The 14,149-nt window shown below is 35.9% G+C and overlaps 1 protein-coding gene across 1 annotated transcript in view; it reads left to right on the top strand.

The window, feature by feature from the left end:
- Nucleotides 1-14,149, top strand: part of DENND1B (DENN domain containing 1B) — a 223,246-nt gene that overhangs the window by 78,139 nt on the left and 130,958 nt on the right. Inside the window, exon 6 of the mRNA XM_055144664.1 lies at nucleotides 13,407-13,476. Within this exon, the coding sequence (XP_055000639.1) occupies nucleotides 13,407-13,476 (70 nt within the window). The remainder of the gene's footprint in view (nucleotides 1-13,406; nucleotides 13,477-14,149) is intronic.

Below are 14,149 nucleotides of genomic sequence, written 5' to 3'. Positions count from 1 at the left end.
TGAGCCCAAAACCTGGATATTTGAAAGTGAATTCCTACCCTACAGCAAAGATTAGAAACCTGTGCTTCATATAAGCAATATAATAGTCCCAATCAAATGGAAGAGACATTTGATTAGTGGGAACAGTGGGGTAAACTGTGGAAACAGGAGAACTGATCAGAAAACAGGCTCCTCTTCTGAGACACCGACAAAGTTAGCATTAAATTTTAGGAATGATTTGTGCCTGGCTTCTTCCTCTGAACATATTTGATTTGAGAGACGAATCTGAACATTCGTCTCTCCATGCTGTGATATCTATTTTATTCCACTTTAGGGCTGGATAATATTCCAGGTGTGGATACATACCTCACATATTTGTTTAATCATTCATCACTGATGAACTCTGGTCAGAGTTTTATGTACCAGTGAAGAAAATAGTGAGTCAGTTTTTTAATTGATTTTTGTTGTTGTCGTTGTTGCATTTTGGGTCACACCTGGTGATGCACAGGGGTTACTTCTGGCTTTGCACTTAGGAATTACTCTTGATGGTGCTCGGAGGACCATATGCAATGCTGAGAATTGAACCGGGTCGGCCGTGTGCAGGGCAAATGCCCTACCCACTGTGCTATCGCTCCAGCCCCTTGAATTGATTTTTATCATAGGTTTATAAAATGCTGACTCTTAAGTGGTGTGTTGCACTCAGTGTGCTAAATATCAGTCCCTTTCCACTAGTGACTTCAAGTGACCATTAAATATGGTGGCTTTTAAAGATTTTTTTTTCTTTTTAAACTGTTTACTACCCACAGTATTGAACATAACCTAGGGAAAAGGCCCACCTACTCATGTTATTTGCTTCAATGCTTTACTCAACACGGAGGATATGGTGGATGATTCAAAAGGTCAATAATTATTGCACTCGTTTTTAATTATAACATTGATAGGGTCTGTTTTCAACATTAACTATGTTCGGAGGGACATGTGATCAATAAAAAATGATTTTATAAAAAGTGGTTCAGAATAAAAAGAAACTTGCGGTTGGGTTGCGAGTGTTTCAAGGTGTTTTGTTTAGTCCCAAAATTTAAGCAATTTTTAAAGATGTTTGCAACCTTATGCTTTTTTTTGCAGTTTTCCATAAAGGCCAAACTCTAATACTCTTTGATAAGTGGGAATATTTGAATATTCTGGTTTTGCATTCCTCAGTAATAGCAGTCAGCTGAAATTAAGCAGCAGGTTTTTATTTGAGCGATGAGCTTGCTAGTTTTTCCATTTGTCTTGTTCTGGTCACTTATATTATCTGATTGAATAGTTAAATGTGTTGCGTGTTTGAGTCTTAGTTTTTGGTCTGCTAGCTATCAAGAAGGAAGGGTCGTAAAGGCTTAGTCCCTGTTCTATTTCTTCTGTTCACAAGGACATGTTGGTGAAAAAGGGGAGAGGGCACTTTGGTGGTAGTATAGTTCAGTAACTTTATATGAACAACATAATTTTTTGTTTGTTTTTGAGCCGCTCCTAATGGTGCTCAGGACTTACATCTGGCTGTGGATTTCAGGATTGCTCCTTTCAGCCTTGCCGCAGGGAACTTAAGTTTACCTTAAAACAATGTCCTTTCTGTATGGGCACAGGAAGATAGTTAATATTATGCTTTGTAACTTGGGAGCTGATTGACTCCAATAATACTTACTCCTGGGCATCTGCTTTCTCAACTCAGTTGCCCTTAGTTCCTAGCACCCTAAAAGCAGGGTTCTGATGAGGGACGGAATAGACCCAGGGCAAGCTGTGAGCTACCCTGACATCGAAATGGGCCATGCTAAAGTGCCACAATACTCAACTATAAATTGAGAGCATGGTCATAGACCAATGCTGTCATGATCCGAAAGTAATGATGAGATTAGGACCCTGCTGGGGTTGGAAGACTAACCTGGTCTGAGGACTGTGGTCTGGAGTATATGGTGAATGTCCTCAGGAAGTACCAAATTTCAATATATCTCTTACTGTGCTAATACCGAATGACATTGCTAGAAATATTAGTAGATTTACTACAACTAATTAAGTGGATTACTCATTGAGGAAAGAAGAAAATGACACACCCTGGATGGGATCCTGCCCTTGAGTGGATCTCCCAGTAATCTGGAGTAATCTCCTTAGATGAGATGTTGTTAATCTCCTGGAGGAGTGGTCTTATTCCTCTTTGTTGATTTGTTGATGTTCAACCCAACTTTGTGTCACCACCATATGTGGTTGCTATATAAACTAAGACTGTAGGAGAAGACACAGAAGAAGAGAGAAGACACAGATGTAGGGGGAAAAGGCACAGAAGCAGCAGAAGAAGACACAGAAGCAAGAGAGAAGACACAGGAGCAGAGACAGAGAGAGGTCGGAAGAGACCAGAGGAGAGACTACAGAGACAGAGATAGACAGACAGAAGAGAGCACAGCAGCACACACAGAAGCAGAGCACAAAGGAGCCACCCCGATCCGGTCCATACACAGTGGCTCAAGAGCACCAAACGCGAGCAGTGTAAGAAAGAGAGAGAGAGAGAGAGAGAGAGAGAGAGAGAGAGAGAGAGAGAGAGAGAGAACCACCCCAAGAGCCCACAAACAACACACCACACACAACAACACCCCCTCCACATGCGCTTATATTTTTTACACTGGTGGAACTTGGGACCATATGTGATCCCAGAAATCAAACCTGGTCTGGACTTGCATGAGGCAAGAACTCTGCCCTCTTTGTACTATCACTTCAGCCCCCAAATAAAAAATTTTGAAGCTCTTTGTAATATAGGCATACCAAACTTTGTAATACACATACATGTTTAGCCTTCTTATGATGTTTACTTATGGTAAATCAGAATATTCCATAAAAAGAGACCTCTGTATTGTTAACATGAAATGGGTATTCACCAAGTTAGAGTCTATTAAAAATATATAGACATATAAAAGATACATGTGAAAAGAAATAATATTTAACAGTTAAAATATCACAAAGATAGCATTGGTATAAAATTATTGATCTCTTTCATGTGAGGGACATAAAGAAGCATAGCAGGGGACTAGCAAATGCCAAAGGCTGCAGCAATTGAGAGCTGGTCTTCAGTAGGAAGCTTAGAAGGGTGGTGGTGGGGGAGGGGTGTGAAGTAGAAGGGAGGAGATGGAAGAGAAGAGGATGGGCCATGTACACAAGGGTAGAAAAAAGTGGATTATCCAGTGGAGGGAATGGTGCCGGAATGACTTATACATGAAGCTCTACCATTCATAATTTTGAAAACTGTGTACCTAAGAAGAAAAGATAACTTATTTATTTATTTTTTTATTGAATCAACATGAGATAGTGACAAAGCTGTTCATGATTGGGTTTCAGTCACATAAGAAAAGATAAATTTTTAAAAAATTTCTGAGAAAGAAGAAGAAAGGTGTAAGGACCAGGATTATAGGCTAATGGTAGAGCACGTGCTTTGCATATGTGTGTCCCTTTGTCTGAGCCTCAGTACCAAAAGATGAAATTAAAATAAAAAACCAACAACCTGTGGTCTACTTTGTTGTGCTATTTAGCTATATTCATATCATTCTTTTGAGGACAAGGTTATAAGTGTATTTAGACTTTTAGAGTTGGAAAATTGTTTTTCAGTCTTTATTCAAAATAAATGTTTAATTGCATTAGAAATAATAAAATGTGTATGTGTCTCTGTTTTTTCTTTGGGCACAACTTTTTCATCTGGTCGAGAATTGTATTTGGAACGTGCATTTTATCCTGGAGTGTTACACTTTGTACTCTAGGTTGATTCTTCTCATTTGAAGCCAATTGGTTGGGGAATAAATGTGGATTGTTGGGGAGTGAAAAGAGAGCGTTTTCTTTTCTCTATTCGTGTTTAAAGGACAAAACTAATAGTTTAAGGGGTCCAATAAGCTTATGACTGCTGTTGAGATAGGCTGCCCTAACAGACATTCCCAAACTTTTTTGTCTGCTGCCTCTTTTTAGAAAAAAAAAATTGACTAGAACTGATTTGGAAATCTATGTTCTTTAAGTGAATTGACAAAAAATGACTTGTGAAATGTTCCTGAGGTTACACTCTTTCCCTCTCCAACATTTTTATACCGGGAAACACTGCTCTAATAAAAAGACCAGGACTGTATATGCTTTCTAAAATTTCTATATGAATTAAAAATTTTTTCATTAAAAACATGAAATTTATAGTAACGTTTTCAAAATAGTTTAGTGGACTATTATGTACACATCACCGGACACTGGAGTTCACATGCTTCTCTCTCTCGCTCCTCAGTCCCTCTTCACACATGTATAAATTCTCTTTATCTCTCACTCTTGTTAGTTCCCGAGACATATGGGAATCAATATGTATTTCAGGAATACCTGTATTTTAAACTTTCTCTTAGTGCCTCCAAAGTTCTCGATATATTCAGGGTTAAAGAGTATGAACCTATATTCTGCTACACTGAAGCATAATTTTAGCAAATTAGCAAATAGCAGGTCAGAAAGATAGCTCAAGTGCTCAGCAAATACCTGGGGTATACTCGGCATGGCCCTGAGCCCCAACCCCTTCCTCACCACTGTCCACCCATGCATATACACTGGGTATGAGCTCAGTGGCTCTCTCAACACTGCTGGCCATGTGGACTATTCATTATTGAAAATAATTAGCAGAAGTTATTGAAATTTAGAATACTCCCTGTAAATATGCTTATAGAACGTTCAATGAAATTTCTGATTAATTTTTGGAAGACCATCATTGTTTGAAAATATGTCACTGTCACTGTCATCCCGTTGTTCATCGATTTGCTCGAGTGGGCACTAGTAATGTCTCCATTGTGAGATACCGAATACACCATGGGTAGCTTGCCAGGCTCTCCGAGAGGGGCAAAGGAGTCAAACCCAGGTCGGCCGCATACAAGGCGAATGCCTTACCCCGCTGTGCTATCGCTCCAGCCCTATTTGAAAATATTCACACCAAATGTGAATTAAATGACAAGTTTTGTATAGTGTCCATATATTCCCTCAAGATACTAATTTGAAGCAAAAAGATTCTAAAACAATGACAGTATTGTATCATTCCATGGCTTTCAAACCTGTACAGGCAGAACACCTGAAGATCCAGTGCACATTAGTGTCAAAACTATAAAGTCATATTAGTTTATTTATTTTATTTTCAAATGATTGTAGTTTAAGCGTAGTGTCAATGTTTATGGTTTGGCTATGCAGTCACCGCACCTTTACCGCCAGCAAGGAGCCCAAGACTCTCCACTGCTGCCCTGGTGACATCTTTAGAAAAGTGTCATCTTTCAAAGGGAAATGTGCTTCAGTCCTGCCAGGCAAGGCCCCTTAAGAACCCCGCTGTTGACCCTCAAGCACCCCCAGTTGCGGCCTGTGACCCCAGCAGTTGGTCTGAGCAATAGTGCTACATTGCTTCATGCAGGCGTAGGAGTGTCCAGCCTGGTCGGCCGAGTGTTGCTCCCGGGTCCCCCTGGGAAGCCTCCGCCCTCCTCAAAAACCAAAGGAAAGTTTAAAAATCGATCACATTTGTAAGGCCTCGTAACTCTTGCCTCAGTTCATTTAAGTTTTGGAATGAAGGTGTCAGGAATATTCCCAAGAGTGGCACTTAAATGTAAACAAAGTTGTTTATCACAACATGGTTTATAATGGCCAGTGAAAGCCAGACCCACCAACCAGCCAGTGGCCCTCGTTCGAGTGTGATACAGTCAGTGGCTCAGCGGGGGTGCGTCTGCCGGGCCCACATTGACTCCTCTGCTGATGCTGGGGTCAGGGCGTCGGGGCCGGCCTCACCTGCTTACTGCACTTGGCACACGAGCAACTCATAATGGGTATTTGTGCAGTAAATAAATTAACGATTGGATAAAAATCTAGCAAAACATTACTTATGAAAAAAATTATATGCATATACTAGAGAAATATTTATGATAGATTGTGAGATTTGATATTGTGATCCGCTGTGCTCCGTATGGAAGAAAGTCCTTATGAGGTGGTGGGACAGGAGTTCCTCACCCATGATTTATTTCCCATTATCTTTTCACTTCCAGAAATACTCGTTTAATTTCATTGGCTTGTTGAGCTAGGTAGTAAAAAGAGTCTAAGCGCATGACAGAATTTGACTAGTAATTTGTGGGGAGGAATGGAAAGAGTGGTAAGAAGTAAGGTGGAATTATATAATAAACTATTCATAGACGTCGAGGAGACCTCAGGCCTCTTTTACTTAGACCTTAAAAACATAGATACTTACGGTTGTATAGGCCCTAGGAGAGAAGAGCAACCTGCCTAGGTATTCAGAGTATTTGTAGACTGGTGACTAGCAAAGATTCCCAATAGTGTTGGCATTCAGTCTTGAGGGGTGTCCTGGCTTTAGAATTCAGCATTAATTCCAGTACTGAGTTCTCAGGCTTCTTAGAATTTATTCTTTCTAGAACTAATATTTATTGAGAAAAAAACCCAAAATACTTGCATAAGGAAATATGGAATTTTTTGCCTTTAATTCATTTTTTTCTGACAATAAAAGTACTTATATAATACAGAAAAATTAGCTGATCTGGATAAGTTCAAAAGAGAAAATAAATTACTCATATTTGCAAAATAAAATCATTACTTAAATTTGGTATTTTTTTTTAGTTTTATTGCCATAAGGCTTGCTTAGACAGTCTTCCTATTGTAAAATTTAGTAAATTTCATTAAAGATTTTTTTAAGTGAAAGATTGTATATAAATCAATTTCGAATTTGGAAGAGATGTTCTAATTTTATAGTATTGCTCATATGTATTGAGAATTTTTGTGCACAATTAATCCTATTTATATTTGTTTGTTTTACTTCTTTACTTAAAAATGAGATTTAGCACAAATTTTATTTTTCTTGTGATTATGGTTTAAATTAATCTTTTTGCCTAAAATAGATTATGACTTTTAGATATTAAAAATGTTAGTTTTTACCCAAAAGCTATGTTTTTGTGTATATGTAATTTGTACATTTATAATTGAAACACTTATTTTTAATATATTTTTGAGATGATACTTTGATACTAGGCTTATTATTCAGAGTTCACTCTCAATGTAAGATGATTTATAGTTCTTAGAAGTTCATTAATATTCCTCTATTTGTATTTATGGTGATCCGAGTAACTTCTAATGTTTAAATATATACTTTAATGATCTAAATTTTAAAATAAAATATTTATAGGTGTTTTTGGAGTTTTAGTTTATATTGAACAATTGAAACATTTTAGACCCTTAAGGAGTAATCATAATGAAAATAAAATATTTAAGTATGTTTATGATTTTTGATAGAGGAACCAGAGAGCTAGCATAGCGTATAAGATGCTTGCCACGCATGTGGTCAACCCAGGTTTGATCCTGGGCACCCTGTATCATCCCCTGAGCACTGCCAGGAGTGATGCTGAGCTTAGAGCTGGGAGGAAGTCTTGAATAAAGCAGGTGTGACTTCCCAAACTCCCCTCCAAATATTTTTAATACAAAATAAAGTATAAATTTGTGATAAATTTTTATTAAGATAGCAAAAAACTGCTTGTTTGTTAAGTAGCAAGTGACATTTATTTTAGAATGATAATGACAGCACTAATTAGAAAAAAAGAATAGTAACATTATTTAGTGGTTATTTTAGCATATATTAAATTCTGTTATTTGCTTCTATTAATAACAAAAACTGTTTTGTGCTTGCAGTTCCGAGCTAAAATATTTGTGCATGTGCTTTATAGCTCTCCTTAATCCTGAACGGTGCTATTATAAGACTTGAAAATAATTTTGATTTACCTTAGTTATAAGCTAGAAAATTTGTACACAATGCTGTGAAAACAATGTTTTTTTCTCTCTTTAGATTTCTTACTATAATATTAAAAAATAAGTATATTCCTTTGCTAAGAGTTTCATTCCACCTCTTAGAAAAATATTAGAATTTATTTTTATTTAATATTAAACTTAGTACTAAATTTTAAATTTTCAGTGACTTCTTATGGCATTTCTAACTTGTTTAAGAAGATTTTAGATATATCTTGTGGCATTGCTAATTTAAATCTTACATTGCTAATTTAAATCTTTACATTTGTGTATTTAAAATTGTTTTCATATGCTAAGCAAAAATGCAAGAAAAAACTTTTTTTGTAATTTGATTAACGTAAGTTTACAACTATAAAATTGTTGCTGAAGGTTTAAAATGAAATGCTCCAACAAGGAAGACAGATTGATGTTTGGGGCCTTTGTAGTCCTTTCCCACCCCTTGCCCCCTTTAACTCATAACAAATTCAAAGCTTTCACACTCTTCCTTTGGGCAAATCCCTTAGAAGCAGAATGTTTCAATTTTACACATTTTGTGTCAATTTTCCAGACAGAAAAACAGCTTCTAGACATTAGAGGTTTTCCTACGGAAAGGCAGTTTCCTTGGTTTTATTTGATTACTATAAGTTAGGTTCCTGCTGATCACTTAGACTGTTAGTGGCTACCTGACTACTTGACAAAAAACATTTCCTTTCCTTTATTTAACCTTTGACTTGGAATGTAAAAGTTTTATCAGCTCTGTAGTGGAAGCACACTTGTAGGGGAAGGGAAGTCATCTCATTCCCAGAAAATGGACTCAGAGCTGGCTATACATATTTACACTCACATATTTTTTGGCCTTAATTTTCCACAAAAGAATAATCTGAGAAAAGAAAATAAAGAATCTGAGAGCAGTCTTTCAAGAATCTCCTGGATTTTGTTTGAAAATAATTGGTTGTTTGTTTCACACTTAAGTAAGTTTACAAAAGGAGGCTTGCAGTTGTTCTTTGTTAAAAAATTTAAATATTTATTTTTTTATAAAAGTCAGGTAAAAGTTTATTCAGTCATAGTATTTTTTGAAATTTTAAATGTTTTTGTATTTGGTTACAAGAAAGCAGATTTTGACTATGTTTTGGTTACTAACATTTTGTGAAATAATATCTTGTTATAATATGATATTTAACCAGTGTAAGTACTTGCTTATATGTTAGTTAAAATGAGTTGCGAACAAACGTTGTTTGTAAATTCTTTAAGAGATCACAAAAAAGAAAAAGAATGTTTTTTACCTGAGCAAAGCAAGCTTATATAATTTACAATGCTTATTTGCTTATTTTATGCATATTGTTTTGCATCATATTTTTCTTTAAAGTATACAGTAGAATCTTTTTTTTTTTTTTTTTTTTTTTTTGCTTTTTGGGTCACAGCCAGCGATGCTCAGGGGCCACTCCTGGCTCTGCACTCAGGAATTACCCCTGGCCATGCTCAGGGGATTATATGGGATGTTGTGAATCGAACCCGGGTCGGCAGCATGCAAGGCAAACACCCTACCTGCTGTGCTATCACTCCAGCCCCCTACAGTAAAATCTTTTAAAAGAAAATTAGAACCATTGGGGCTGGAGCCATAGCTCCAGAGGGTAGGGTGTTTGCCTTGCACGCGCCTGACCTGAGTTTGATTCTCAGCATCCCATATGGTTCCCTGAGCACCACCAGGAGTAATTCCTGAGTGCAAAGCCAGGAGTAATCCCTGTGCATCGCCGTGTGTGACCCAAAAAGAAAAAAAAAAACCAGACCTATGGACTGTATATCTTGGGCCATTTTATTATATAAACAAATGAATGGGACTTTCTGTTGGGTGGCTGTGCCAGTAGGAGGCTGTGAGTTAGCATAATTGCAGGAGGACAGGTAGCAGACTCAAATGAGATAAGCTAATTTGGTATCTGACAGTAGGAAGTCAGGTGAATAAGTTGATCCAAGATGTACCACATCTAAATGCTCACAACTCTGGGGATTTGTATAAGGTGAAAAATACAGAGCCAGTATTTCCTAGTTCTGGTTTGTAGATATGCAAGGAATTCAGAATTTTAAGTGAATTATTTCAGATTTGGAAGATTACATCTTACTCAGTGAAATAACTGATATGACATAAAAGGTACTGTGTAAACTGACTGCATAAAATGTGCTCATGGGCTTGAAAATATTTTGCAAGAAACCAGTTTGTATCCTCTCCTCTTGATTATATTATTTGTAATAGAAAATGTCCCATTTCCAAGATAAGTAAGGTACTCACAAAGCTCAACAATAAAGACCAACAGCCTCACCCAAAAATGAGAGAGATGAATAGACACATCACTGAAGAAGACATACAGATGGTCAGTGGGCATATGTAAACAAGTGCTCATAGTCATTTGTCTTCATATCAAACAACAATAAGATTGGCATATATCAAAAAATTAGAATGACATATATCAAAAAGCCTGGATACAACCAGTGTTGTGAGGATGTAATGAAAAGTGAACCCACATATATCATTGGTGGGAATGTCATCTGGTTCAGGCTCTATGGAAATCAGTATTGAGGTTTCTCAAAAAAATTAAAAGCTTAGAACTTTCATATGATTAGAGATTCCAGCTCTTGACTGCTTCCTCCTAAACACAAGAAGATTGATTTGAAAAAATATAATAACTTCTGCTTATTGTAGTGCTAGTACATAGCCAAATTATGGAAGCAACCCAGATGTCCAATGACAGATGAATGAAGAAGTTCACGAAAAGCATAATCTGTGTAATACTATGCAGCTGTAAGATAAGTTGAAATCATTCAGTTAATTTCAGCATGGACAGAGTTGGAGGATATCATGTTAGGCAAAATAAGTCAGAGGGAGATGGACAGATACTGGATGATCTCTCACCTCTGTACTATAGAAAGGTGAAACGACGGAATAGGCAATATCCAACAATAACAAATCCTTGGCCTCGGGTTACAAAATGAATTGCTGAACACTGGTGGGAGGGTTGGGGGTGAGAACTGGACAGGAGGTGGGATGAAGAAAGTGTTGGAGATATGTAGGTGGCTATGGGTAAGTGAGGGAGGTGTGAGTAGTGGAGGGTTGCAGTCATAGTGAGTATAGAAATTGTGATGTGCTCATTTGAGATGTAGAATTTGTGATTAAAAACATTAGTAATCTTAAAGGTTGTTACTGGTTTGTCTTTTGTTTAAAAAACCCTCGTTCCATCACCTCACTGTTATATTCCTCATTCCTCTTTTAGTCTGGACTGGTTGTTCTCTGTGTCTTTGCATAATTTATTCTTAAATGTAACTGTTTTTACATGGGTTTAGTTTCATTTACTTAGAGTTCTTGTTATGTTAATATTGATCCTTCATACTCTTAAATATCTAGTGGTTGTAGTGTTATGTTTCAAACACTAAACTGATTTGAAGAACTTACATATGCAGTGGTAAGCCCTATTCCAAGAAAATAATACTTAAAAAAATTGAATCGCTTGGAGAAAAATAATACTTTTGAGATTTTTTTCCTTGTAAAGATTCTTATATTAAGATTATGTGGGGGCAAATCTACTGGCTTCTGATCATTTAACCTTTTGTTGGTATTTATATTTGGCTTTTCTGTCTACAAGTCAGTTATCATACTGTGGTGTGTGTTTTTTTTTGCCTATTTTGCTACCTTTTGCCTTTTCCCTATTATATGCATTAATATATATTATAAACATGTTTATTATTTAATGGTATTTCCAGCAGTATACATGTGTGCATATATATAACTATATCAGTATACACACATACATATTATGCAAGATTTAACCAGAAGTTGGAGTTGGGTGGGTGGTTAATTTAAAATATCATAGGTATCTTTCCTATAATTATGTAGTATTTTTAAGTATCACTTCAGAGAACTCTGACAGTGTTTAAAGATTTAGTATACTTAATAGTTTTTATATTATGCTATTATGACTTTAGGATACACCTGAGTCCAAACGCATCATTTATAGTCTATTAAATCAGATATTTGACAAAACAAATGCAACAAGAGTGCTGTTTTTCGAACATATTTTTTCAGTGGAGGGTTCCTTTCTAGCGAGTCTCTGCCAGACAGTCTAGCAAGTCAGTGCATGGGTATGAGAATGCTCTTTTGGGGGTTACCTCGCTCACCCTTAGGTGTTAGGGAGTCAAGGGACTGGGTGATGTTCCAGGACCCCAGGATCAAACTCAGTTCAGGCACATGTTAGTCATGAGACCTAACCACTGTTCTATCTCCTGGCTCTGTTTTTCTAAGTTTTAATATATTAAACAATTGAATTAAAAAAATGTTTAAAAAGTGTTTTAATCTGTCTTATGCATATGTACTTTTATCAATTGAGGAATTATGTAGTAAAATTACGGTACTTTTTTCTCTTAAAAAGTAGCCCATTGTAATTCATTGGAAGAAAAAAGTATTTGTTAAATAGTTTGTTGACTATGAAAAGTGAATATTTTAAATGAATAATTAAACCATTGAGTAGATTTTTAAATACAAATAACCTCAATTTGTTAATGAGACACATAGACTTATTGTTGCATCGTTGATTCATTTTGTTTGGTTTTTGTGTTTGTTTTGGGGTCACACCAGACAGTGCTCAGGGCTTCTCCAGTTTTTGCTCAAGGATCATTCTGGTGGGGCTAGGGGACAATTTGGGGTGCCAAGGGTCAAAATCTGGGTTGACTGTGTGCAAAGCAAGTGCCTTATCCACTGTACTATCTCTCTGGCCTATACACAGTTGATTTTTGGATTTGGTATTTTATTTTAATAAAAATGTATCTAGACAAGTGAATCACAATGAATTTTAAATTAAATTTGATTTTTTCTCTTTTTATTTTTTCTTTTCTTTTTTTTTTTTTTTTGACAGAAGGGATGATTGGTGCTCAGGAGGCCCCAGTACTGGCTGTTAAATGCAAGGGCTTAAGGATATGGTGCTACTTGGGGCTTACCTGGGCCATCTGAGCAAAGCTAGGTCCCATCAGTAGGGCCCAGTGATGCTCAGGGGACCATGTGGTGTGGGGGATGGAACCAGTGTTGGCCACATGCAACCTTGTGTCTTAACTCACTAAATTTGTATTTTAATAATGAAGAATTTTAATATTTGAAATATTAATAATGGTTTTCTATTATTTGATAATTGCTTTGAAATTGCTATTTTACATAAAAATCAGTTTCTAAAAAATTGAGTAATTTTATTACATTTTATAATCACTTCCTTCAATTTTTAAAAAAGATTTATGAACTTAGTTTTTGTTTTATCTACCTTTTTAATTTCATGTGCTTTATTTAATTTTGTGTAACTATTCTATGAATATTTGGGTGACCAGCCTTAAGTAGCTACTAGAATTGTTATTCTAGATATTATAACATAAAGTGAAAGTATGTGTAAGCTTTATAATAGTTTTGTATTTTTATTTTTTTACAAAAATTACTAAGAAAATATGTAAAATTTCATTGTAACAAAGTCTTTTCTGTCCTCCAATATAAAGCTATTTGAAATAATATAAATTTAATATTTATTTTGAATTCTTGTTTCTTTTCTCTAACTTGTGTACATATATAGTTATTTCTTATAGTTACCTGCCACCTTTTTTCAATTTTCTTAATATAGTTACCTACCGTGGTTTGAAGTGTATTACAAGCTTCTAAATACGTTAGCAGATTACTTGGCTAAGGAACTGGTAAGATATGTTTCTTCCCTTTTAAAAATTATTTTAAACTGCACAGACCAAATTAAAACTCTTTTTCTATTTTAAACTCCTGTTTTATTGAAGAGTAGTAGGAGTTCTTTACTTAGATACGAATACCTTATAAGACATATGAGTTTCAAATATCTTGTCTACTTATACTTGTTATTTGATAATTACTTTGAAGATCAAAAGTCCTTTTTCAGTTTTTAAGTGTGGTGTGGGCCACTCTGGAATTCCAAAAGGACTATTCCTGTCTCTGTGCTCGAGGGACTCCTAATAGGTTTTATATGTTCTAGCGATCTTGTTTGTTGTTGGCCTCAGAGAACAGATAGTTACTAGTAGCTCCATAGGGAAGTATTTAGAATAACCCCTATGTTGCGTTTTTTGTGCAGTAATCTAATTTAAACTGCTTCTGCTTTTTTTATACATTTGGTTGGAGATTTTTTGGCTTCTTTTGCGGACCACTACTGATGGTGCTTGAGGGTTGCTCCTGACTGTATCGGGGGTTACTCTGACCATACAGTACCCGAGAATCAAACCCAGATTTCCTACATTCAGCGTATTTGCTTAGCCCTTTCATTTATCTCTCTGGCCTGAGGTTTTGAGATTTTAAGGTTCTACTGGAAAATGAATACATTCTGTAATCTGATGTAAAGTTATGTGT

This window comes from Sorex araneus, chromosome 7 (genome assembly GCF_027595985.1).
Source record: "Sorex araneus isolate mSorAra2 chromosome 7, mSorAra2.pri, whole genome shotgun sequence".
NCBI classification, from domain to species: Eukaryota; Metazoa; Chordata; class Mammalia; order Eulipotyphla; family Soricidae; genus Sorex; species Sorex araneus.
Note: the sequence above shows the minus strand (reverse complement) of the source record. Positions and strands in the feature narration are given on the sequence as shown.